The sequence below is a fragment of the Pectinophora gossypiella genome, chromosome 16 (genome assembly GCF_024362695.1).
Source record: "Pectinophora gossypiella chromosome 16, ilPecGoss1.1, whole genome shotgun sequence".
NCBI lineage: Eukaryota > Metazoa > Arthropoda > Insecta > Lepidoptera > Gelechiidae > Pectinophora > Pectinophora gossypiella.
Window position 1 is genome coordinate 13938763 of NC_065419.1, and position 27863 is coordinate 13966625.

Below are 27863 nucleotides of genomic sequence, written 5' to 3' on the forward strand. Positions count from 1 at the left end.
AATGTGACGTCAGTCTCCGTGGTTATAGCATTAGGCTCACGATCTGGAGGTCCGGGTTCGATTCCAGATGGGGACATTGGCGAAATAACTTTGTGAGACTGTCCTTTGTTTGGTAAGGACTTTTCAGGCTTGAATCACCTGATTGTCCGAAAAGTAAGATGATTCCGCGCTTCGGAGGGCACGTTAAGCCGTTGGTCCCGGCTATTAGCCGTAAAAACACCCCCACCGACCCGCAGTGGAGCAGCGTGGTGGAGTATGCTCCATATCACCTCCGGTTCATTGAGGGGAGGCCTGTGCCCAGCCGTGGGATGTATATAAGCTGTTTATGTTATGTTGTTATGACGTCACCCACAATGCGGCGACTGGCAGTGACAAAAACAAAAAACTTTTTCCACCCTTCGTAAGGGCCATCCCACTCGCGTCAGACAGAGTACTGCGGGAAGTAAGGCAAATGGGAAAGCACTGTCCTATTTTTCCCTAAAAAGTAGCATGGAGAATGCTACACCGACAAGAGCGTGGCTTAGGCCGCGCGGCAGAATCAGCGACGAAATCCTCCTTCGCCAAGATTTTCTACGGTGTTCGTATGTTTGTATATCATATAATAAAAACAATATTGTACAACAAAACAATGTTTTATTTATAATATCTAAATTATGATTAATAATAAATATATCACTTTCGCACAGGTCTGGGAACAATACAGATCTTTAAGAAGTAATTTTTTTTATATTTTCTTTGTCCAAATTAAGATTTTTTATAGCGTAAAAAAGAAAGGATGCCAAGTTACATGTCATTCAAAAATGAAAGTAATATCTTTAGTAATTCTGAAGTAAAATGACATAATGAAGAGCTTATTTAAGTACCTTCTTGAAAGAATTTCACGAACTTAAAAGAGACAATAAATGCTAGGTATCTTTTAATACATACAATTTCTATTGTAATGTTAAACAAAAATACTGACCACACACTGTGACTGTACTTTGTCACTACTACATAAACTCACGCCCGCAATCCCTAATGGGGTGGGCAGAGCCACAAGTAATCAAAGACAACTTGCAGCCACTGTTGATACGAAGTCCAAAGATGTCACTACTACTTCTCTACAATTTGATAACTCTAGCTAAACTATTTATTTTCATAAAGCATTCCAAATTTAAATTATGACACAAAATTCAAAAATCGATTTACTTTATTATCTCTAGAGTTCCATACAAGCTTTCTCTCCATTTTAATTTAATCATAACTTTTAGGATTGAATAAACTTATTTTTAATTTATTGTAAAATTAATTTATTTTTATTCACTAGGAATAATAGAGACACTACATCTATTTAAAATTTTAAATGAGTTGTGTATTGTTCTCTTAAAACAAAGGAATATGTGCTACTTACAGTACATTGCAGTGTATTATTTAATGAAAAAATACTATATAGTAACTCCTTGTATGGAACCCAGCATTACTTAACCCTAACTTAGATGTTAAAACCCATCTTTCTCATGCAGGCCTTGTGCTCTTCAATCAGGGGGCCGCAGTTCTCCTCGCCATGTTCAATTATACTGAAAATGTGAAAAAGAAATAGATTTAGTTTTGATGAAATATATTCTATAAATAAAGGTGCCTCACAAAATGATAACCATATTTTTAACCGTTGATCATAAGAATTCCCGTCGATTTGTTTGTCCCAGAAGCAGGATTTAAAATTTTTACTTATACGTCAACCATTTGTAAATAAATAGCAAAGTCAAGGTCAAAACTGGTAAAAGAATATTCTAGATTTACGTATAAGTATCGTCTAATTTCTGTACAGAACATGGATTTTGTTGCTAAAAGCTAATAAACACTAGGACTAAACGGACTTGATTGCATAATCAAGGATAGAAGGTAAAATGCCCTGAAATAACCTTACCATGCATCGCGCGCTTTTTTAGTTTCAGGACACGCGCAGCACGGCTTAAGTTTCGGTTTCTCAGCATTTGCAGCAACCGGCGGTTCCGGCACCTTCACTTCATCCAGTTTTGCACTAGCGTTTCCCATTTTCTACAATATTTCTCGCCAAAATGATGCAATAATCACAACTCTGAACTCGCCGTAACTTCCCGAAACCGAAATGTCAAACTGACATTTTTTTTTTTGTTTTGTTTTTTTTTTTTTTTTGTTTTGGTTTTCCCCGAAGGGTAAGGCAAAGGGAACTATGCCCATACAGCCACGTCTGACGTATTTTTTTCTTGATGATTAATGAAATGATGAAAGGTGATGATGATGAAACCTAAGCCCCCACCCTCGGAGTAGACTCCTACTCCGAACCCCAAACGAATTAACTCAAAAGTCCGCATAAACTTTTGAGTTATGAAGCGGCTTCCCAGCACGAAGCGAAAATAGGCAGATACACTTTGTTTATTGAATACTCCAATATAATAACACTCGCGAATGTCTTCCGACTAACTTAATGCGATCATTAACCACAAAACACCACTTCGTATTAATTATTTAGATTATTCAATGAAGAAAGCAACTGTCCCGTTCCCGTCTCCCGCCAAAAAGCCTGTCAAACTGACAGCGGGCGAGACAGTGACATAAATTATTTTTAATTTTTGAATTATTATGGCCTTGTTATAAAGATCTAGGCTACGCATTTACGCAAATTACGCATTCATCAAATGTTTGATATAAGGTAGACGTACTTTGTGAAGTAAGGACAGTGCCATTACGTACGAGAGACTACTGATAGCTTTTTACCTAGTCAATCCAATTTAACTGTTCTTTTTACTTTTATGTTTGTAGCGACCTTCCGTCCGAAGACGTGTTCAAGTAAACTTTTGGTGAGGACTGAGGGTGAGGATTACTTAGTGAACGGATAATAATGGTACAGTTTTGATTTCTATTTACCTACTTAAACTTCACCGCTGAAGTGGAATAAATGCGGGCATGGCATAAAGTTACTATGCCAAAATCTGGAAAAAAAGCAACTGACAGTTCTCTTTAGTGTTGCCGAACCATCGATTGCAAAAGCATCGATACTATAATCATGATTAATAACTACGTACAGATTTTCTAGACAGCCAGGGCCAGCAACCTAATGCAGGTACACCGATTTCTGACTAGTATTAGGACCAAAGTTGAGTAATGACAATTATAACACAGTCAAAAGGACCCTCACTACAACACAAACTTAAGTTTTTCTGCGAGTGAGATAGCAAACCACGGCAACAATTGTGTCGCAATGTCCATTCAGGTCTCAAAAACGATGTAAAGTTATTGTAATATTTGTATCTGTAGCGTCCTCAAATAATAAAAGTTTGCACTACATGATGCAAAGCAGTCTGAATCAGTTGACAGTTTTGTTTCTATGAGCTGCGATAGTATTTATGAATAAATAAATAAAGTCTATCGACATTCTTACTATTGACCAATTATCGATAGTCGACTAGCTATCGATCGGCAGCACTAGTACACTTTGCAAAATCTTTTGCGCCTTTTGCGAGATTTCAGTGAGTTAGTCAGTACTTAGTTATGTCTTTTACGGGTTATTTTCTACAGTTTTCTAACAGAGGAATGTGCTTTTATTAAACTTTCTATTATTTTAATAAGTTTTCTTTAAGATTTGCTCGATTGGAAGCCGCATAAAAGTTTCTACGTGCGGTTTTATTCTACCGACGACGTCAGCAAGAGATTGATGAAAATAGAAAGTTTTATTACTTTCGTGATTAGGCGATGTGTACAGCGAAGTTAAAGAAAAAAGAAAATAGTCTCCAGGTAAGGTTGTAGCTGTAAAAATAATGAATATAATTAATGTATTAGGTACTTTTTGAAAGTTAGTCGGTTCATTTTGTACTTTGATCGTCCCTAAATTTGCATTTTTATTTAATAAATTCACATATTTTAAAAGAAATATGGATTTTGCTCTTTGAATGGCATGTTTATAGTTATATTCTTTATACTCTTGAGTAAATAGACTAAATAAACAGGGTAACCTTATTGCAGGATTATGGAATAATATTTCTTATTTGTATACCTACCCTCTGAGATGACGACTGACAAAAATGGTTAGAAGAGGAATATATGTGCCGATCCCACTTAGATGGGGAAAAGGGTGGGAGGATGATGATGATGACTTATATTTAGGTGTTTCAGTTTTTTAATGAGAAGTGCACTTATTTGTCTTTGTAGTATGTATAGGTTACGTCACTATAACTGGCAAAAGTTGTTTTCTACTACAATAACTTTATGCTCTATCATCAATATTACTTCAGAAAAGTCATAGTGTTAGATGTTGATGGTGGATTAGTGGCTGCATCTGACAAAAAGGGAGTGGAGGATCTGTATGACAATTAAAAAAAAAATAGGTTTTTACAATAAGATTCCCATTGACATTCAGAATTTGCCTTTCAACTGTTTTAAGACAGTAGTTAAACAAAAACTTTACAAAAAAGGTTATTATAAAGTTAGTGACTATTTAGAAGATATGAATGCATGGGATTAACTGTCTGAGAACTGATACTAGGCAGCTAAATTACTCAATATTTTATGTTTATTTTTATTTTTTTAAAGAACGTCTAGGGCCCTGTGCCGAGTTTTTTCTTGCAGCTTCTTTTCCCCGGCTATACAGGTTGTGAGAAGCTGCAGTAGTTTTAGGCGGATGAGACGTTCGTTATGTAAAATTGACGATTCAAAGTGTAACTATGTTACCTATTGAATAAAGATATTTTTAAATTTGAATTTGCTAAGAAAGAGTTTCAAGATGCTGATTAAATCAATATTACTCTCGATATACAACTTTCATACTATGCAAAGCTAACATACTTTAATGACTTCACTGGTATTATACAAGCTGCACATTTATAGCTCATGATAAGATATAATAATACAGGGTGTTAGTGACATTGTAACAAATACTGCGGGGTTGATAATATCAAGTGGAATTTTCTATCGCAAAATTCATGTTTCTTTTTAATTTTTACCACTTGATACAACTCAGAATCATGGTCCGTATCATCCTTCAAACTTTTTGTTACAATGTCACTAACACCCTGTATGTGTACATAATGATACTGATCATATAATGTACAGCCTTGTTTGATGCAATATAAATACAACCTGGTCTCTATCTTTACAGTTTAATATCATAATAACTACCGAGTCAACTGGTCAGTTCTACTGCAATTTTTTACATTTTCTCTTCCTGTGTGTTGCTTTTGTAAATTCTATCTTATTATAACTGACATAAAAGACAAAACTGTGCTAATTACTTAGTTAATTACTTTGTTTACTTTATTGCTTTAAAATACAAAGGAAATTGTTAAATTAATTGTTAATAACGGACTCTCCAGGCTACGTTGCGCAAAAAATATACATAGCACCGTCCATTTTTAACCTGATAATTACCTAATTCCTCATTACTCTGGTAGGTAAATAATTATTCAAAAATATAATGTAATGGCAGAAGCATATAGGTAGAACTCAAAAGAAATATACATAAAGAAAAATAAAGAAATTGAAAAAATAATAATTAGTAACTCTAAAAAAGATTTTAATCAGAATAATGGGTGGAAGATGTATTGTGCCTGGATATAATAAAAAGGGTCATCATTTATAGCTAAGAACATAGATAGAAGATGCATTTATCTAATGTCCATGAAATTAGAAGGTTAAACAAAGGCAATTTTTTTGCATTTATAATTTAAATAATTATATAAATAATAATAAAAATATAATATATTTGTATTTTTTTAATTTATTTTGTTTTTTTTTTAATTTCTGTTTTTGCATGTATATTTTTCTGTGGAATGTAGCCTACAAAGTCCTTTTTGATTTTTGTTGGAAAAAATTGAATAATGTAATTTTTGTGTTTGGTTATGTAACTAACATAAACTGCCTATGTACGTCCCACTGGGCGCAAGCCTCCCCTCAATCAACAGGAGTATACAGCTCCATCTCCACCACTCCATAGAAACTCCCCGTTGCACGCAGAGTTTTTGTATTTCTTATGTATGTAACTAACAAGGAGATATTAAAACAAAGTTTTAAAGTAGGTGAAAATATACTGTTTGTAGTGTGAAGCTTAGTGCAAATATTAGTCTACAACACTCATAATATGCTGTTCAACTTATTAGTCAAATAATAAATGAATATCCAATATTTGCAAATACGACTTTGAAATAGACTACTCTGGGCGCTATCTCACTTGCGTCAGACAGAGTACTGCGGGGCGGAAGACAAGAGGGAAATCCCTGCTCTATTTTTCCCTAAAAAGTTACATGGCTTTTAAATTAGTGATGATGATGATGACCATAACATATTAAATACTTTATTGCACAAACAGGAAAATACAAAACAAAACAGAAATAGAAAGAGTACAATAGGCGGCCTTATTGCTAAGTAGCAATCTCTTCCAGGCCACCTTTTAAGTATAGGAGATATTTAATATAATATAGTGGAATAGTGCAGCAAAGGAATACTGTATCATAATGCTATTTATTTACTAAATGGAAAAAAATGGGTTTTGTGTGAAAATATTAAATGAGACTTGTTTTGTCTGACATTTACTTCACAACCACTGATTTACAATCACTGAGTACTGTGTGTACTATAACAGTGTTCAATAAGTGTTTCTTTCTAGTAAAGAATAATAATGTTTGCTTTGTAAATAACACTTGTGTCAGGAAATGACTTTTTTTAAATTAACAAATTATTTATTTATACCTATGTAACTATTGTGCTGATTCCAGTAAACACCATCCAATTTTAAGTTACACCTGTCATTTTCTTATCCATCGAAATGGAAAGGGATAGGTAATCGAGAGGCTTCATAACAAATACTGCGGGGATGATAATATCAAGTGGAATTTTCTATCGCAAAATTCATGTTTCTTTTTAATTTTTACCACTTGATACAACTCAGAATCATGGTCCGTATCATCCTTCAAACTTTTTGTTACAATGCCACTAACACCCTGTATACATAATGATACTGATCATATAATGTACAGCCTTGTTTGATGCAATATAAATACAACCTGGTCTTTATCTTTACAGTTTAATATCATAATAACTACCGAGTCAACTGGTCAGTTCTACTGCAATTTTTTAGATAGGTAATCGAGAGGCATAAAATTTATTGAACACACACCAATTTTAGGCAGACATCTAAAACTACCCTCTAAAAATTTGAGATTGACCAATAGCCCGACGTTGATAGCACACGTCAAACGGATTGCAAATCAGCGAGAAGCCTATTTTATTCGCTCGTTATGTATTCATTCACTCATTCATTTTCTCATCCGTCCCTTCCCATTTCGGCGAATAAGAAAATGACAGGTATAATATAAAATAAAATTAGATGATGTCTACAGGAATTGGCGCCATTGGCCCCGATTCCTGCAGACACCTAATTTTGCTTTAAGTTATTCCTGACATTTTCTTATTCGCCGAAAAGGAAAGGGACAATACAATACAATACAAAAACTGTTTATTGCGCTTAAATCACATAAAAAAATAAAAATAGTATAAGGGACGGATGATTGACAGCTCTTAATTTTAGGAAGAATGAGTAAATGAATGAATAACCCGGGCGAATCAAAAAGGTCTCGCTGGTATGCAAACCGTTTGACGTGTGCTGTCAACATAATTCTAGCGGGTTATTGGCCAATGTAAAATTTTTAGACGGTTGTTTTAGATTTGTGCTTAAAATTGACGTGTGTCCATAAATTTTATGCTTGTCGATTACCCGTCCCTTTCTTTTTCGGCGGATAAGAAAATGACAGGTATAATATAAAATAAAATTAGATGGTAGGTATTTACAGGAATTAGCATCATTATTATTATTATTTATTTGCATTTCCTGTACCCAAAGGTTGCCTGGAAGAAATTGCTGCATGAGCAATAAGGCCGCCTGTTGTGCTTTTCTGTATATGCTGTCCTTATCTCTGTATTTTGTGTCCATTGTGCTCAATAAAGTATTTTATCTATCTATCATTTTCTGTTGTAGCGTAGGAAAAGCAAATCAAGCAGAATATTAAGAGGAATAGCTCTCAACATGTTCAGACAAGCGTTCCTTATCTTCCGGTACTACTTGGACCTGGTCATTGACTGCATCTTCGCGTTCTTCTGGGAGGGGACGAAGCAGAAGATCCCGGATCTTGATCCTCGCCACAAGATACTGACCGAGAGTGCTGTCTCTCTCGCCGCTAAGATACGTAACAAACAGCTGAAGTCAGAGGACTTGGTTCGAACATGCATTGAAAGGATTAAAACCGTACGTATCGTCTGAATGAAAATTGCGAGTTTTCTCTTTATTTGTAGCAATGTCTACTCATATGTGTTAGGTATTTGTTTTTTAAAAGAAAGAATTGTATTTTCTCTGGTCTGAATATCTGGGCAGGTTAAAGGTGAACTGGCATTTATTAGCGCTGCACGATCCTCGTTTTTGAGGCCTTTGGCGCGTGCAGCTCCTGCGCATCTAATAGCGCGTTCACCCTAAAATGTCAATTCATGACTTGTACCTTAGGGGTTAAAAAGGCCACATGCACATGGAACAATTCATCTAAAAAAGCAATAGGTAATGTTATTTGACATTTGTTTGCATTGCGCACTTACTTTTATATGCGCAAATGTCAAATTGCAATATTTCTTTTTAGATGAATTTCTTCGATGTGTCTTTTTTAACCCCCCCTTACCTACCCCTACATAAACACAAAATACAAATTCTTTCTAGAAATTTACTCTTCATAAGAAAATTATGAATAATATCATTTGTAATTATTTCAGGTGAATCCCATGCTAAACGCGGTGGTGGACGAGCGATATGAGAATGCATTGAACGATGCGCGCGCAGTGGACGAGATCATAGCTAGGGGTGTCTCTGAAGATTACTTCAAGGACAAACCATTCCTGGGTAAGAAAGTCTATGGGTACCTGTTAAACTCTGATGGGCAGTTTCCTAGGCCAAAAATAAATTATGAAATTTTGATTACTAAATAAAGACAGACCTAAAGGCGACAAAAAACGTTCTCTATTTTTCTATTTAAATTATGAAATTTAATGAAGAAAAATGTAATAATACTTGCGACATTTTGTTACGTTTTTCTATGACGTCACAGGTTGCTTTTTCATACAAATTCCATAGTAATTTCGTGTTTTGACGTTTAGAAAAAGTAACTAATTTGATTAGTTGGACACTAGTCTACTGCAAGCTAATCACCTGATCTTCTGTCGTGTGGGTCTGTCTTCCGAAGGCACGTAAAGCCGTTGTTCTTGGTTACTACTTACTGATGTACTTAAGTAAGTACATGTCAGGGGCCTATGGCGGCTCAATAATAACCCTGACACCTGACACACGATAGAAGATCGTAAGATTATGTCAAATTTGTTGATTTTTGTTGATTGATTATTTGGATCCCAACAGGCGTACCTTTCACGTCGAAGGAGAGCCACGGCGTGGCGGGCCTGCTCAACACCCTGGGGCTGCGAGCGCGGCAGCACACGAAGGCGCCCGAGGACGCCGAGTGTGTCCGCCTGCTGCGGGCCGCCGGGGCCATACCAGTCGCTGTCACCAACGTGCCTGAGGTGAACAAGTGGTGAGTCATCATCATCATCACCAACCCATTAACGTCCCCACTGCTGGGGCACGGGCCTTCCCTATGGATGGATAGGGAGATCGGGCCTTAAACCACCACGCGGGCCCAGTGCGGATTGGTGGTTATTAACGACTGCTAATGCAGCCGGGACCAACGGCTTAACGTGCCTTCCGAAGCACAGAGGAGCTCGAGATGAAAGCTTTTTTTTTATGTGGTCACCCATCCTATGACCGGCCTTTGCGCAAGTTGCTTAACTTCAACAATCGCAGACCGAGCGCGTTTACCGCTGCGCCACCGAGCTCCTCAGTGGTGAGTCACTGGACAATATTGGCGCACCCCAAAATCTCCATAGAGAAATTCCATTCTTATGCCTTGGTCACGCTTACCGAGTTGGCGGACGAGAGAGTGCGCTCGGCAGAATACTCGGTGTGTCCGAACATTACGACGAATGCACGGCCGAGCGCTCGGCCGAGTTATTTGGCGAGACAGTTTCTCGACCCCTGTTCTATTTGCTAGGCCGAGTCTCCACCCCCGCGCTTCCCCGTGTGCGTCAAGCTAGCGGCCTCAAAAAAAAAATGGGCACGAAAAAATAATTTGACCATACCAAAAAATAGTACTCTTATTGAAAAAAATAGTACCTGTTGTAAAAAAATTAGTACCATCACGGTTCTGGATTTATAGCCATGTTTTATTGCACTTGCTAGCTTGACGGTGAGCGAAATTTGGCGAGAGTTAACGACAAGGTCTTTCGCTTTGATTTAAACGCCAAAAAATAGTACCGAAATAGTACTCACCCCCTGCAAAATACCGAAAGTAGTACTTCAACGATTCCAAAGTTATAAAGGCAGTTCTTTGATCCCGCTAGCTTGACGTTTTGAAAATACCTATTATCTGGGGAACGCTTGCATACTTCAGTATGTAACTAATGTCAATAAACTCGTATGAAATAGTACTCCCTACCATCATAATTTTGATCCGATTCTCTTTGTAGAAATGTTAAAAAATCATAATAACCTATGCCATACATTTGTTGTTGATACAGTCACGTAGACAATTACATAACCTCACAATTTATTCGTAAGTATTGCCATTTTGGAGGTCTACCCTACCATTTCTTTGCACTTCAGAGTGCTGCTATTACAAAAAATTCCTATTGCATACACCCATATGCACTAATTTTAATAGAAAATGGCTGCATGGGTCTAGTTCTTATCGAAAACAATCTGTGATTTTAATACATCATAATACATTTTTAATCTGCTGTTTTATTTTATAATTTATACCTTCATGTTGAATTTGTTACGGATCGAAGTGTTTGTTAATAAACAATTTGCAGTATTTGTAGAATAACTCAAAGAGTTTCAACAATGATATTACTTTCATCTGACAACCCTGGCACTTCACCAATTTTTACCCAAAAATGGGGAAAAATACTGAAATCTGACAACATTCTTGACCATGTGTAATAATTTTGTTCGCGACTGTACTTGTCTTGATAAATGTATGACATAGGTTATAATGACTTTTTGACATATTTCTACAAAGAGAATCAGGTCCAAATTATGATGGTGGGGAGTACTATTTCATACGAGTTTATTGATATTAGTTACAAACTGAAGTATGCAAGCATTCCCCAGATAATAGGTATTTTCAAAACGTCAAGCTAGCGGGATCAAAGAACTGCCTTTATAACTTTGGAACCGTTGAAGTACTACTTTCGGTATTTTGCAGGGGGTGAATACTATTTCGGTACTATTTTTTGGCGTTTAAATCAAAGCGAAAGACCTTGTCGTTAACTCTCGCCAAATTTCGCTCACCGTCAAGCTAGCAAGTGCAATAAAACATGGCTATAAATCCAGAACCGTGATGGTACTAATTTTTTTACAACAGGTACTATTTTTTTCAATAAGAGTACTATTTTTTGGTATGGTCAAATTATTTTATCGTGCCCATTTTTTTTTTGAGGCCGCTAGCTTGACGCACACGCTTCCCCGCACTGTCTCGCCTTCCCACACGAGTAGCTGGTTTCGAGTAACTCACACAAACACAATGTTTTTTTTTTTAATTATTTTCAGTTCCATACTTTTGCGACGGAAAATTCCACTTGTTATCAATTCAGAATCATTTATTTTTTTTGACGTGACCTAGTTTTTTCGCATTGGCATTGGCATTATTTTTTTTTTTTATTTTTTTTTTTTAACTACTTGGCCGGAAAAATGGGGAGCGCTGAAGGCTCTCACCCACTCAGCATCATCATCTGCATCACCCCACAAAGTTTTAGTTACGATGTAAGTAACATCCTGTATATTATGATGTTGTTTTCAGGCAGGAGTCCCGTAATATGGTGTTTGGTCAGACCAACAACCCGCACCACACGGGTCGTACTCCCGGGGGCTCCAGCGGCGGCGAGGCAGCCCTAATGGCCGCTGTAGCCACGCCAATTGCGCTCTGTAAGACATTTTCTTTTCACAGCAATAAATCAAAAAACTGCCTTCGTGGTCTAGTGGTTGAACGCTGGGCTCACGATCCGGAGGCCACGAGTTCGAATCCCGATGGGACATGTCACAAAAATCACTTTGTGATCCCTAGTTTGGTTAGGACATTACAGGCTGATCACCTGATTGTCCGAAAGTAAGATGATCCGTGCCGTCGAATCAGCTGAGTGGTGTGAATTGTGTACGGTCACGAGCATTAATATGTATACACTTTGGTACCATGTCACATTAACTTTTTTGACAAATTGAACTGTAAGTCTCACTAAATGACAAATATGTTAGTGCGACAGAGTCCTAAAGTGGGTACATTATATTGCTCATGACTGTTCCTAACGTGTGTTCTGGCATAGAATAATCATGTCGTCCAAACCGTATCCGGCGACGGCGACTCCTAAATATCTATCCCGGGTCGTTGTTGTGGTGGGCTCTGATGTGGCTGGCGAAACCGAACTTCGACTTGAAGGTCCGGTCACACGGCACGCAATAAAGCTGGCCTAACGAATTTTGTGTGTAGTTATAGGAGGGTTTCGACCGAGTCTTCCGTATTTGGCGCTTTGCGTCGATAATATTACATATAGAAGCGCAACTCTCCGCTCCCCACCGGCGTGTGAGTTAGACTTACCCCTCGAACATAGACTTGAATCGTATGACGTCATGTCGTGGTGTCAGACGTCACACCCACAGTTGCGCGTGTTGATAATGTCAATGTGTAGTGTCTGTGTAAAACGAGGTTGTTTGTGAAGTGTCCGGGGTGTGGTTCTGGTCCCGAAGGCTGGCCATTTATGGTTAGTACGACTCGGAGGGGGTGAGATCGGCGTCCGATACAAATCGGTGCGGGGCGGAAAGTTACCGTTCCGTTGGTGTGTTCCGTAGAAGTTATTATCCTTTATTTTATGAGCCCATGGATACTGCAAGTGATAAGCATGGCCTTTCACTCTTCCCTGCCCATCAGAACAATTAATAATGACTAATAGTTATTTGTGAGAAAATATGAATGCATGGGATTGACTGTCTGAGAACTGATATCAGGCAGCTAAATTACTCAATTGTATAACAATATTTATTTTTTTTTAAGAACGTCTAGGTCCCTGTGCCGAGGTTTTTCTTGCAGCTTCTTTTCCCTGGCTATACAGGTTGTGAGAAGCTGCAGTAGTTTTAGGCGGATGAGACGTTCGTTATGTGAAAATTGACGATTCAAAGTGTAACTATGTTACCTACTGAATAAAGATATGTTTGAATTTGAATTTGTGTTTATAGTTATATTTGTGAATAGGTTCGGATATCGGCGGGTCTACTCGCATGCCCGCGTTCTTCTGCGGTCTATACGGCCTCATACCCACTGCTGGACACACCAGCTTTAAAGGTAAGTCAGGAGCATCTAGCTATTTTTTGGGTAACGAACAGCTACAAAACAAAATATACTATTTAATAAATCTTAAGCTATGCCGTTGAGCGAATAATAGGTGACCACGAATTACTTGAGCACATAGTTATGTCATCATCTCCCTAGCGTTATCCCGTTTTCCACAGGGTCCGCTTACTTAACCCGAGGATTTGACAGGTCCGGTTTTTTACAGAAGCGACTGCCTGTCTGACCTTCCAATCTGCGAAGGGAAAACCAGCCCAATACAGGTTACGTCACATACCTCCGAAACGCATTTCTCGGGTTTGTGGGTTTCCTCGCTGAGCACGTGATAATCATTTATGATCCAAACATGAATTCGAAAACGAATTCGACAATCATTGGTTTAGGCCTGTGCTGGATTTGAACCTGCGACCTCAAAGTGAGAGGCAACCGTTCTACCATAACTGGGCTACCACGACTCTTACAATAATAATTATAGAATTAATGTAATATATGACATCTTTATAAGGTTAAGTTATAAATAAGTATGGCGCCAGGTTCGACCCTCCGCGACGGCAAGGCTCCCACCATGGCGTCCATCAGCTTCGTCAGCCGACACCTGGAAGACCTGGCGCCGCTCACAGCCGTCGTCGCCGCTGACAAGGCCAAACAACTCACGCTTGACAAGAAAGTTAACATCCAAGTAAGTTGCTCAGACATTTCATTTCGATTATTTTATTTCGACAACGGCCTCTGCGGTCCAGTGGTTGAGCGTTGGGCGCACGATCCGGAGGTCCCAGGTTCGAATCCTGGTGAGGACATATCGCAAAAATCACTTTGTGATCCCTAGTTTGGTTAGGACATTACAGGCTGATCACCTGATTTTTCAAAAAGTAAGATGATCCGTGCTTCGGAAGGCACGTTAAGCCTTTGGTCCCGGTTACTACTTACTGATGTAAGTAAGTAGTCGTTACATGAGCCATGTCAGGGGCTTTTGGCGTCTCAATAGTAACCCTGACACCAGGGGTGATGAGGTTGGTATTCCACCTCACAACCCACACGATAGAAGATATGCCTTTCATTCCTCCTCACATGCGAGTTGTATTCTAATTTATTCAATGTAATGTTTCAGGACATAAAGTTTTTCTACACAGAGCAGTCCCAAGACATCCGTCTGAGCCCCATCTGTGGTGAACTGAGGGAAGCTATGTCCAAGTGAGTATTGGTTAGGTTATCAGCTAGCTAGGCTTTATAATGTAACTGTAACGTCGGTAGATTCATATTACTTATTTATTGTTTATATTTCATGGTGGTGGGTACATTTTACTGGTTAATAAAGCAGTCTGTCGCTAGTGACTTTCATTGACGTACCAATAAATACCTCGAATTGGTGGTACGGGTGTTAAGCTTATTCAAATTAAAAAATATCTTTATTCAGTAAGTAACATAGTTACACTTTGAATCATCATTTTTTAAATAACGATTGTCTCATCCGCCTAAAACTACTGCAGCTTCTCACAACCTGTATAGCCGAGGAAAAGAAGCTGCAAGAAAATATAAATGTTACCTACTGAATAAAGATATTTTTGAATTTGAATATTCCGTTGACGAATGTTTGTCTAAATTATATTTATTGTAAATCGTCTATTTTGATTATATTGTGTAACTTTATTTGAATGTTATTGTAATTTATTTATTATTTTAATCTGTGTGTTTAAATTCGTATACCGAAAGGTGCGACGTAGTGCGACAAAAATTATATTGTAACAACCCTTTTACCTATGTTGACCGATAAATGAATTAGATTTTTTTTTAAATCATACTTCATTGCAGGGTAGTAAAGAAGCTATCATCAGCGGCGTCCAGCACGGACCGCGCCCCGAAGCCCTATTACCACTCAGGGCTTGACTACATGTTCTCGCTGTGGAGACACGGGATGACCAAGGAGGCCGAGGTGTTCTCCAGGGTTCTCACTAACAACACTGGCACCGCTAAAGCGTGGGTTGAGATTCCTAAGAAGGTAAGTCGGGAAGAAAAAAACATAAACTGACTTCTTCTCTCGTGTGGGTTGAGAGGAGGATTACCAACCTCATCAACCTTGGTGTCAAGGTTACTATTGAGCCGCCAAAGGCCCTTGACATGACTCTTGTAACGACTACTTACTTACATCAGTAAGTAGTAACCGGGACCAACGGCTTAACGTGCCTTCCGAAGCACGGATCATCTTACTTTTGGACAATTAGGTGATCAGCATGTAATGTCCTAACCAAACTAGGGATCACAAAGTAAATTTTGTGATATTTCCCCTCCGGGATTCGAACCCGGGGCCTCCGGATCGTGAGCCTAACGCTCAACCACTGGACCATGGGGCCGCAAACCGACTTAACCTAGTATTTATACGCTGGAAAACGCGTTGTCGCGTCATGATTTGTTTGGTAGGGACATTTGCAGGATTGAATCACCTGATTGTTCGAAAAAGTAAGATGCTTCCGTGCGTCGGAGGGCACTTTAAGCTGTTGGTCCCGGCTATTGGCCGTAAAACAGCTCCACCAACCCGTAGTAGACTAGCGTGGAGTATGCTCCATACCCCCTCCGATTGATTGAGGGAAGGCCTGTGCCCAGCAGTGGGACGTATATGGGCTGGATATGTTATGTTATATATCTGTTTTAAGACAGTAGTTAAACAGAAACTTTACAAAAAAGGTTATTATAAAGTTAGTGATTATTTAGAAGACATGAATGCATGGGATTAACTGTCTGAAAACTGATATTAGGCAGCTAAATTACTCAATTGTATAACAATATTTTATGTTTTATTTTATTTATTTTTTTAAAGAACGTCTAGGGCCCTGTGCCGAGGTTTTTCTTGTAGCTTCGTTTCCCCGGCTATACAGGTTGTGAGAAGCTGAGACGTTCAGTATGTAAAAAATGACGATTCAAAGTGTAACTATGTAACCTACTGAATAAAGATATTTTTTATTGTTTAACAGTTGCTAGGGCTGTCCGAGTACACTCTGGCAGCCATCCTCAAGCTGGTGGACGACCAATGGATGCCGCGGACCAACCCTAAATGGGCAGAGAAGCTTACAGACGATCTGAAACAAGACCTTATCGTAAGTACAACAGGGGGGTTAAAATGGCCACATCGAAGCAATTCATCTAAGAAAGCAATATTGCTATTTGACATTTGTTTGCATTGCCCCTTACTTAAATTCTGTATTTTAAAGTGTTGAATGTTTAGTAACAATAAAATATGATTTTAATTACTGACACCTGGATGTAATATCTGAAAATAAACTTATATTATTATTATTACCCGCATTGGAGCAGGGTGGTGCAGTATGCTCCATACCCCCTCCGGTTGATTGAGGGGAAGCCTGTGCCCAGCAGTGGGACGTATATAGGCTGTTTATGTATGTGTATTATTATTATATGTTGTATCGTTGCAGAACACGCTGGGCGACTCAGGCGTGTTGTTGTTCCCGAGTGCGCCTGCGCCGGCGCCGTACCACTACTCGCTGCTGCTGCGGCCGTACAACTTCGCGTACTGGGGCATCTGTAACGCGTTACATCTACCCGTCGCTCAGGTATGACGCGCTCATACATTTATAAAAAAGATAACATAAACAGCCTATATACGTCCCACTGCTGGGCACAGGCCTCCCCTCAACCAACCGGAGGAGGAATGGAGCATACTCCACCATGCTGCTTCTTCCATCGTTGTGAGATGGTTGATCAACCTCGACAACGACGACCCTGGTGTCAGGGTTATTATTGAGCCGCCAAAGGCCCCTGACGTGACTCAAGTAACGACTATTAACTTTGTGATATGTGCCCAGGACTTATCTAGCCTAAAGTGTCCCACTGCTGGGCAAAGGCCTCCCTCCATTTCTTCCACTCTCTCTCCAGTGCTTCCTCCGGCCAGCTTTCCAGGAAAGCATCCAACTCGTCGCGCCATCTCCGCCTCGGTCTGCCGTGCCTGCGTCTGTCTCTACTCGGAGACCATCCTGTGGTGATCTTAGCCCACAGGTCGTTAGGCATCCGATAGACGTGACCTGCCCAATCCCATTTCAACTTGGCTAGTACAGTCATGAGCAATATAATGTACCCACTTTAGGACCCTGTCGCACTAACATATTTGAGATTTAGTGAGCTTTAGAGTTCAATTTGTCAAAAAAGTTAATGTGACATGGTACCAAAGTGTATACATATTAATGCTCGTGACCGTACTAGTATTGTGAAATTGTTTGTCCATCAGGTGCCGCTGGGGCTGAGCAGCGCGGGGCTGCCGCTGGGCATCCAGGTGGTGGCGGCGCCGCGCCAGGAGGGGCTCTGCCTCGCCGCCGCCGCCTGGCTGCGGCAGCTGGGGGGCTGCGTGCCGCCCTGCCGGCTCGAGTAACTATGCTACAGGCGTTGGCCACCGACCTTAACACCCGCATTCTAACATGTTACCTCAAACCTTCCTCAAATTCAAATTCCATCCATCCATAAACTCACGCCTATTTCCCACCGGGGTAAGCAGCAAGAAGCAAGAGAAGTGAAGAAAGCAAGAGAGAGATGTGGAGGAAGCAAGAGAAGTGTGTCAGGATCGAAGCAAATAGAATTCTATAGTCTCTGCTTACCCCGGTGGGAAATTCAAATTCAAAATATCTTTATTCAGTAGGTAACATAGTTTGAATCGTCAATTTTTACATAAGGAACGTCTCATCCGCCTAAAACTACTGCAGCTTCTCACAACCTGTATAGCCGGGGAAAAGAAGCTGCAAGAAAAACCTCGGCACAGGGCCCTAGACGTTCCTCAGTTGAGGTGACCTCAAGGAAGACCTGAAAGCATCTCAAACCCGACAGAGTTAAGTCATTGTCAATTAGTATAGCCGAGGAAAAGTGTCTGAAAAACCTAGGCACAGGGCCCTAGATGTTTTGGTGGTAATACAATTTGAATCGTGAATTAATCTTGTCAGAATCAGACATAAGGATATTTTGCGCTAGGTTTGCTTCACTAGGCACCGTTCAACCCGTTGAGCGTTGTCTCTGCGTGTTTGTGTACATTTAGTTTCGTGTTTTTATAAAAAAAAAAACATACAATTATGACCGGTCGCGGTAAGGGAGGCAAAGGTCTGGCAAAGGGAGGAGCTAAGCGTCTCAGGAAAGTACTTCGTCATAACATCCAAGGTATCACCAAACTGGCCATCCGTCGTCTCGCCCGCAAAGGAGGCCTCTAGCGTATATCCTAAGATCTAATTTTGCTATAATTATCACCTTTAAAATCCATCAGACGGGGATTATCGTGATTTGATTCATTCATAAATAAAATTAGTCAAAAACTATTTGAAATAGTACAAATTATAGGATATTTAATTAATTGAAATGTATAAATGCTTTCGTGTAAACGATACCAAAATCCGTCCTAAAGTGGCTCAAAGAATCCAAAATTCAACTTTTTTTAAACTTTACGTTCCAAAAAATTTATTTTATGGGTATAAGGGAACTTTTTAAATATTTTTTGGTTATGGTTATTACAAATTTTACCTAATGTATTGAGGCAAATGTAGTTACATAAGATTTGTAACTGCGAGTTTAACTTGCATAGTTATGTTAAGCATAATAATTTTGAATACTTTTACGAAATGATATATTTTTCTGATGTTCAAATATTGCATTTGTAGGCACTTAAAGAAACAACTATTATTAGTCATAAACACCTAGAAATTTAGCTCTGGGGAACTAATAGACAGTGTGATTATCAAGCATTTCTTAATTAATGTTACTTGCCTCAGAATAATATAAATTATCGCTATTTCTCAGTAAACTGAATATTATCTCATACTACTATCTTATACATTTCTTGTTATTATAAGACTGATGTTTGTAATTAATTAATATTATAAATTATACAATTATTTACTCTGGTGATATGGCTTTATATTAATAAATTTATTATTACAAAAAAATGATTTTATTACTGTTGTTTTTTATGACTTAGTTTAAATAGTCCTTTATGTTGTAGGAATATCACACAATCCCTTTGTCAGAAGACAAGCATGATCGTGTTTTTTGTTTTTTGCTGCTGTGGTCTACCACCAATTTATGTAAATTGTCTCTAAAAGCTTCGAACTGTGAAGCATCTGATATGTGAAAAGCTGATAATTTGAAATGGTCTTTAATATACGACACAGCATTTTTTAACTAGTACGATAACGTTACGTTTTGGGACGAAGTTTTACTGACTAGGCAGTATGGACTTGTGATCTTAGCTTGATAAATGTGCGAAGAAAAACAATAAATTGGCGCGAAGTGAAAAAGAAAATCGTAATATTTTCGTTAATTCAGGTTAATTCTTATTGCGGTTTCGTTTGTGTTGAGTATCTTACGAAAAGAAAACTTATTATAAAATAAAAAATTATATATTATCAGTAAACGGGGCCTAGCCTAAGAACGATGATGATGTGTAAAAATGTGTAGGTAGGTACCTATTTCGATTCCATCCTTATTAGAATCATATATTTTGGGACACAAGGGTACCAGTGCCCTGTTTATCAAAACTTATAAGCCTTGTATTACAACAAATTTCCTTATAAAAATTTTCATTATTACAAGAATGTGTTTATCAAAACTACACATGTAAATTACATATTACAAGTATCAATATTTATTTCACAAGTATATTTTATAATCCCTCTACTTTTTCTGATAAACGCAATTTACACGTACTTATGTAACTTGTGAATGTGTAGACTTGTAAGTTTTGAGACACAAGGCACTGATCTTTCAACAGGTTTATAATTATTCCATGTAAATCCTTGTTTATTTCACGAGTTTCTTTTGGTTAGTTACCAATACCAGTTAAATACCAAGAATTGAAGAATATGCATATCCACATGTGGACTGACTATAATTATAATACAAATGTGCTTCATTTGACATAGATTTATAGAGGATATATGGGTAATAAGAAATAAAAGAAAGTATAAATGTAGAGACGAAATCTTTTATTTAGATTGTAAACGTGGGCGCCCGGCGAGCGCCGCCCGCCCGCTGACTAGATGTCAACAAACATCAGTTACACATATACTCTAGCTACGAGCCTCGGCCGCTACATGGAGATCAAGAGTCCTATGCTCTATCCGGTACCACACTAAGTATATTCGCTACATGTTTCGTTACATTTAAAAATAGATAATAACATTAGCTACAAGTGATGTTAACCTCGTAATCTCCAAACAGCTGCGAACGGCTTCATATTTTAGACGACACACGTCTATCACCTACGGTTTAACTATAATATCACTTAAGGATCACGTTATGGAATGAATCGTTACATCACATATAACGGCACCCTGCTCTATGTTCAATATTTACAGTTACCAATAGTTTGTACATTGCATCCGGAGATCGGGGACGATCGTAGAGAGAATATATCGTCCCGCATCGAATCTAATCTGCGACAGAAGCTCGAACATAACCGGAAGCTTCGACTACGAGGGATCTATCTCGAATTTAGACCGGGAAGGGAAAGATAGAGTCTACTGCGAGATCGTCGTCGACGAGATTAAAATTTGTATCGGAGGGTGATCGGCGAGCCGTCGCGGGCCGGTCCGGCCCGGCGGAGGCGGCGGCGCGCTCACCGCGGCGCGGGGGGCGCGGGGGGCGCGGGCGGCGCGGGCGCGGCGCACAGCGCGCGCAGCAGGCGCAGCAGCCGCCGCAGCAGCGGCCCGGGGCACAGCTCCGACAGCTCGCGCCGCCCGCGCGCGCCGCGGCGGGACGGCGCCCACGTTCGAAGGCTTGCGCGCCCTGCGGACAACACACTTCCTATTTCAAATATTGCACCCAACCTCTATACTGAAGCAAAAACTGCAAGGCTATTGAAATCAAACCTTTTTAAGTGTAGCAATATCGGCGAAAACCAACATTTCAAAGTAAAACACATTTGATACATACCTCAGCTAGGGAATTTGGCGTAGAGCGCGTAGTGCAGCTCGTAGCCAGAGAAGCGGCAGTACTGTGCATCCTTCTGGTCGAAGCCGCACAGCGACGAGAACTGCTTCAGCTGCCGCGGAGCCTCCGCCCCCGGGGAGTCCTGCGGACATTGAATAAAATCAATTTAGTGTCTAATTGTAAGTTCTGTATTTTGAACATAAAAATGCAAAAAGATTTTCTGATATTAGGTATCGTCAAGAAAAAGCTTCAAAAGCCTTGTCAATTTATTAGAATTGTTGACAGAGTCCAATTTATAGCAAACATTTAACTAGACTTTACTGCACTTCACCTCAGGAAATTCCAGTATTTTTGCTAAAATTTTAGACTAGACAAAATATCTCACCGGTGTAGCGAAGACGGTGAGCACGAACTTCCCGGGGCGGAAGGCGCGCAGCACGCGCGCGATGACGTCATCGTAGCTGGCGACCGGCACGTTCGACTCGAACGACACGTACGAGCACGAGCGCTCCGGGGTGATGTGGATCGTCATGTAGCAGCCCTGCGGATACACCCGTACTTCTTACGTTTGTATACATTTTGGCGCCAATTCGAACAGCGTTTATTATACTGTCAATCCATCTGACCTGATGCGTTACCAGCTGGAGAATCGTGATTGCGCACTACAAGAGCAAATCGGTGGGTGGAGCGACAATTTCGCCATACATTTTATACCTACACCCTCGGTCATCTTGAGGCATCGGGCGGAATGCATTGGCAAGTGTAATAAACACTTTAATTTTAAAGAACTAAACGTAGCTCTATCTCTTTCTTACACTTATTGTAAGTGAAAGACGGCGCTACTTTAAGAGCTGTCAAAATAAAATTACATTAAGTTAATAACCGCCAGATTGTCAGCAGCTTTACTCATGACTTATGACTTAAAAGCTGCCTTCCTCGCATTCAACGTTTGGAAACATTTGACACCAGTTTATGTGGGACCAGTAAAAGAAACGTTTCGATAAGGCAATAAACGTTACAGAAACAGTGTCAAAGGTTTTTACTACAAAACTGTCATACTTATCGATATGGGTGCACCCCTTACTTATTCGAAATTTTTAAGCAACCTAAAGGTATAATTACTTCGTTTACTTTCGCAGAGAAAAAATGTGGCAAGTAATATATATTATGTATTTTTTTTATTAAATATATTATATTAATAAATAATATTATATTTTTAAATGTATCAAATTGAATACTCATGTATGAGCGAATGAAGTAAATTGGTACGATTGGTAAAAATGTAATAACGGATTAAAATAGGAGAATATTCGGAAAAGGATTAATGACTTACAGATGGCAAATCCTTATCTCCCTTTGGCGGCGTAAAAACATATTTATTATGAGCATAACTAGCATAAAAAATATAATAAAAGATCAATTTTGATATCCCTAAACTCTAAGTAACTAGTAGTAACTAACTACAAAATTGTTTAATTTTATGGGACAGATTTTTACGCTTTTAATAGAATATCCTTCACATATTAACTGTTTCATAAGACAGAGATCCAAAAGAGACTTGTTTTTTATATTAAAATAGATTACGATGTGACCTTCCGTGGAGCAGGACGATTACTATACAGTAAAATATCAAAGAACACCTTAAACTTAAACACCTTATAAAAATATCATTAGCCCCACGTTGGGCGCCACTTATCGCGGTCAGACGTCCGAACGTCGGAGGTAGCTAGATAAGGTGATGACGCAGCAGAATACGATGAGAGTGAGGTAGCTGATGGAAGGCAAGGAGAATTTAGGATTTTATTACGATTTGAATTAAGAATGAATTCCAAAATGTAGCCAGTTAGAACATTGATTTCGATAGACGATGTCAACGAATAAAGTTTTAACTGTTACAAAATTTTATGAAAATACTTACATCTTTAGCGACCCCGTTCATGGAATAGCCGCATGGGTCGAACAGGAAATCGTCTATGACCATCCCTGGGATTATTTTATCTATGCCCGACTCCTGTGAACAAACATATAATTGAGTAAATAATTATTAGAAAAAAATATTAATCGAAAGTATTAATATATTTAGTCAGCTTGGTAAAACGGGTCCATCTGGGAAAGGAACGCTTCTAACTTGACTCTGGTCTGGTGACACCCTGGACCCCTAGTCAAAAATCTCATTTTCACCGTGTGCCGCTTTACCCCATGCATGCGAGCGAGACTTCATATTACGAGAATTCATATCCAATTTTGGACGTAGGCCTCTTCCATGTTTTTCCACTTCCGACGATCTTGGGCAGAAGGAAGCAGATAAGTAAATAACAATAAAGTAAGTGACAGCCTCCGTGGTCTAGTGGTTAGAGCGTTAGGCTCACGATCTGGAGGTCCGGGTTCAATTCCCGATGGGGACATTGTCGAAATCACTTTGTGAGACTGTCCTTTGTTTGGTAAGGACTTTTCAGGCTTGAATCACCTGATTGTCCGAAAAAGTAAGATGATTCCGTGCTTCGGAGGGCACGTTAAGCCGTTGGTCCCGGCTATTAGCCGTAAAAACACCTCCACCAACCCGCAGTGGAGCAGCGTGGTGGAGTATGCTCCATACCCCCTCCAGTTGATTGAGGGGAGGCCTGTGCCCAGCAGTGGGACGTATATAGGCAGTTTATGTTTATGTTTAAGTGTCAAACACTGTTAAAGAAAACTACTTATTATTACACATTTATTCGTATAACTAACCCGGGTAGCTTCAGCGGCGGTGTCGGAGTTGGCGCGCGTGAAGATGTCCATGACCTCGGGGTCGAGGTCGGACATGAGGATCTCGATGGTCTGGTCGGGCTCCGACACCGAGCACACGTGCACCTCGTGCTGCTCCTTCTCTAGAGCGTCCACCGTACCTGTCACCACCAAAGACTGAATTAGTTTTATTGTGTTATAACTATGCACACACAAACGCACGTCCGGAATCCCTAATGGAGTGAAACCCATATATCGTCGCCTCTTTTTCTACCACCCCTGTCTTCTCCTCTTCTGTCGCCTTATCGACTATCAATCAATCAATGTCAATAATTCTGACTTGTTGAATTCTGAATGACATGTAGAGACGAATAAAATGAGCACAATAGGAGACCTTATTGCTAAACAGAAACTTCTGGCAGGCAACCTTAGGGTGAAAGAAGTTTATGCAATTGGAGCGCGGGATGGTGCAATACAAAAAATAAACATATAATCCTCCTAACATAAATAAATATATATAATAGGCACAAATACATACATACACATAACCTATACAATATAATACATATAGGGAGAATAAGAAAATAATGTGGCTGGAGGAATAGTGCTTTTTTGAACAACAACTCATACTCAATCACATTCGGATTTGTTTTTTGTTAACAAAACCTTACTATTAGGCTATTTTCAATAAGTATTTTATTTCCAATTTGTAGTCTCAAATTGTACCCGGATTGGTCAGAGAGGTGGGCCAGACAGGTCAGACAGGCAGTCGCTTGTGTAAAAAAACCGGCCCTGTCAAATCTTCAGGTTAGCTAAGCGGACCCTGTGGAAAACGGGACACTGCGAGGGAGACAATGATTTCATTTAGCATCTTACCTTCGAGCGGCAACAGCGTGTAGAGATACCAGCAATCCTTCTCCGGGCCCATTATGTACGCGCGCCCGTCTCCGAAGAAAGAGTCCAGCAACTCCACCTGAAGAGAACAAACATTACAACATTATAAAAAAAATGGCATTCGTTAAGAGGGCGCTTGGAAGACTTAAAACCACCTGATTGACAAATGTCCCGAGGCTACTTCCCCGATACCGAACGTACCGGCGTGGTCGACGATTTCTCTCAATCAGCGCTTATCGCTATCGACTAGGGTCGATTATATTTTTCCTCTCATACGACGCCCTGAGCCGAGGTTCGCGCCCAACTGTTCACCCTCAGGCCTGTTGTCTTAAACGTTGTCCCGGGTGAGAGCCTTCAGCGCTCCCCATTTGTCCGGTCAAGTAGTTAATACCATCTGCGGCAAATCTACAATAAGTCACGTCAAAAAAAAGGGAGCCGTATCGTCTATGATGGTCGAGCCAAGTGTGTTAGTATTGTATTATTTATTTCCTCTTCAAATCACACGCCAAGACTTTGATAACAATGCTAGTCTATTTCCGTGAATTCGTCTAAAATTAACAATGGCATATCATGTTGGACTTGTCATTACAAGTCCCTTTCGATTCCAATCAATGAACGATTCTTACGAGCCATTCAATGATTTGTTAGAAGTGACGTCTTAATTACCAATGAGCAGTTCTTAATACCCATTTATACGAAGTGACGTCACTATTGCGGTTATCAATTTCCAATAGTTTCACCGAGCGAGCCAAACAAAACATTCACAGCTGATTCCACATTCGCGGAATCGTTGAAGTTTATTGACACTGTTGCCAAACGTTTGTTCCCATTTGTTCTAAATGCTCGGCGATACTGCTCACCACCTATCATCACGTTGGTCTATCAGAAAGCTGGGTGAGGTGTGGGTACCTCTGACTACCTCAATTAGGATATAGGTGTGTTTATGTTATGTTCTAATTGCTTAATCCGTAACTTTGACAACTTCGGTAATAGTCCACCAACAATAATTATCTATGATCCAAACATAAATTAAAACTCGAAGTCGAATTTAGTGTTTTGGCCCAAGTCGGGATTCCAACCCGTGACAATACGAAACCATGCGTTCCGCCTCAGCACCAGCACCTTTTGACGTGACTCGTATAGCATTCACAAACTGGCCGGGCTATAAAGAGCTCACTGAGCCCTCGCCCAGTACCGGCGCCTCACCCGTTTAGCTCCACAAACTCCTCACCTCGGAATCAAAGTTGTCGTGCGGCTGCAGCTGCGCGTGCGGTCGCGCGAACTCCCGGCGTGAGTAGAACACGTTGTGCACGCGCGCGTGGCCCGCCACCTCGCGCGCCAGCGCGAGCACTGCGCGCACGCAGCGCAGCGGCGTCGTGGTGCCGCACGTCTTCAGGATCCAGCGGCGTCGGGACACGAACATGCTGCTCTCGCTGGAAGAGAAGGAAACTGATATCAGTGGGGACCTCGATGCCTACTGCTTAGATTGATAGTAGACTCACAGTTCGCTGAAGACCGTGAAAGGTGAACAGAACCTATGAAAGATACCCCTTTGCCCAGCAGTGAGAATATGGCCATCATCATCTCCCTAGCGATATCCCGTTTTTTTTTTCACAGGGTCCGCTTACCTTACCTCAAGATTTGACATGTTCAGTTTTTCACAGAAGCGACTGCCTGTCTGACCTTCCAACCCGCGAAGGGAAAACCAGCCCAATACAGGCTAGGTTAGGTTAGGTCTCGGGAAGGTGGGTTTCCTTACTTAATCATTTATGAAATGCATTTATAAATACTTCTTTCTCCATGTTGTGTAACAGGTCAACAGTCTAGCAATGACTTATCAATGCGTGTAACTTCTATATTTAGTTCGATAATGCGACGTTATCCCTAATGACCGACACGGAGAAACTAAGATAAACTCGATCGTTGACTTGTGTCGAGGGCAAGAGTAGTAAGATGATAAACTTTAAGTTGTTTCACGAATATCATCGACTCCCTAGCGTTATCCCGTTTTTCACAGGGTCCGCTTACCTAACCTGAAGATTTGACAGGTCCAGTTTTTTACGGAAGCGACTGCCTGTCTGACATTTCCAACCCGCGAAGGGAGAAAACCAGCCCAATACATGTTAGGTCACACCTTCGAAACGCATTTCAGGGAATGTGTGTTTCCTTACGATATGTAATTAAGTATAAAAATAAGTATTTCTGATAACCTACGTCTAAATTGCTATATCGCCTTAACGAAAACAGCAAGGTCGCATACCTACATCTTTCCATTAAATCTAAAACCAACAAGGGAATTAAATTGCTTGTTTCTTTTTTTTTTCAATTTATTAGGTTTACCAACAGTTACAACATTATTACTACGCTTATTCAACAAACATAGGTGTTATTCTAAATGCGTAACCAATTAAAGGTAAACACAGCTAACAATTTCAACTTACAACACTACGTAATTACATTGGAACAACTTCACGCATTAGAATAATTTATTTACGTGGTTAAGGCAAATATTGAATCCAATTTTAAGAGTAATACCGATAACAATGGGTAACTAGTTTCGACCAACGCCTAAATAAAACAACACGGTTTGCTTTAGATAATAGCGATCGTTTGAACTAAACGCCATTTATTATAAATAAGGCCAGGCTAATGGACAGTAATCGCGTGGCAAATATGCTTTGCCCTGATGGGTTTTCTCATCAAAAACTTTTAATTGTTATTGTAATAAGGGCAGTAGTTAAATATTATCCGACTGCGCGACAAAAATAGAGTCGTATTTAATGAATTGGACAGTGTGTCCGGGAGATAAGAGGCATAATTATAAACAATACAATACAAGACTTTTTATTGCACTTAAAACATTATCTACTTAATTTTACCTATCACGTTGGTCTAATA

At 39.7% G+C, this 27863-nt stretch overlaps 2 protein-coding genes across 7 annotated transcripts in view; one reads left to right on the plus strand and one right to left on the minus strand.

Annotated features, from left to right (window-relative positions):
* The first annotated feature begins 3459 nt into the window (after positions 1–3459).
* Positions 3460–19342, plus strand: LOC126373805 (fatty-acid amide hydrolase 2-like). Of its 6 annotated transcripts, none has more exons than XM_050020112.1 (13): positions 3460–3753; positions 5114–5144; positions 7985–8251; positions 8764–8890; positions 9401–9572; positions 11898–12022; positions 13341–13430; positions 13970–14115; positions 14545–14627; positions 15246–15432; positions 16403–16525; positions 16862–16999; positions 17671–19342. In XM_050020112.1, the coding sequence occupies exons 3-13, from the start codon at positions 8033–8035 to the stop codon at positions 17809–17811; spliced, it is 1551 nt and encodes a 516-aa protein (XP_049876069.1). In that variant the 5' UTR covers positions 3460–3753; positions 5114–5144; positions 7985–8032; the 3' UTR covers positions 17812–19342. The 6 variants fall into 6 exon arrangements, with proteins under 6 accessions (XP_049876069.1, XP_049876070.1, XP_049876068.1 ...); XM_050020113.1 differs by having other exon boundaries at positions 7990–8251; XM_050020111.1 differs by lacking the exon at positions 5114–5144 and adding an exon at positions 7033–7063.
* A 1038-nt stretch (positions 19343–20380) lies between these two features.
* Positions 20381–27863, minus strand: part of LOC126373849 (S-adenosylmethionine decarboxylase proenzyme) — a 38624-nt gene continuing 31141 nt past the window's right edge. The window contains exons 3-9 of the mRNA XM_050020194.1: positions 26197–26398; positions 24948–25044; positions 24075–24232; positions 23266–23358; positions 21733–21888; positions 21351–21489; positions 20381–21203 (exon numbers count right to left, since the gene is read on the minus strand). Of these exons, the coding sequence (XP_049876151.1) occupies positions 21352–21489; positions 21733–21888; positions 23266–23358; positions 24075–24232; positions 24948–25044; positions 26197–26398 (844 nt within the window). The 3' untranslated portion in view covers positions 20381–21203; position 21351. The remainder of the gene's footprint in view (positions 21204–21350; positions 21490–21732; positions 21889–23265; positions 23359–24074; positions 24233–24947; positions 25045–26196; positions 26399–27863) is intronic.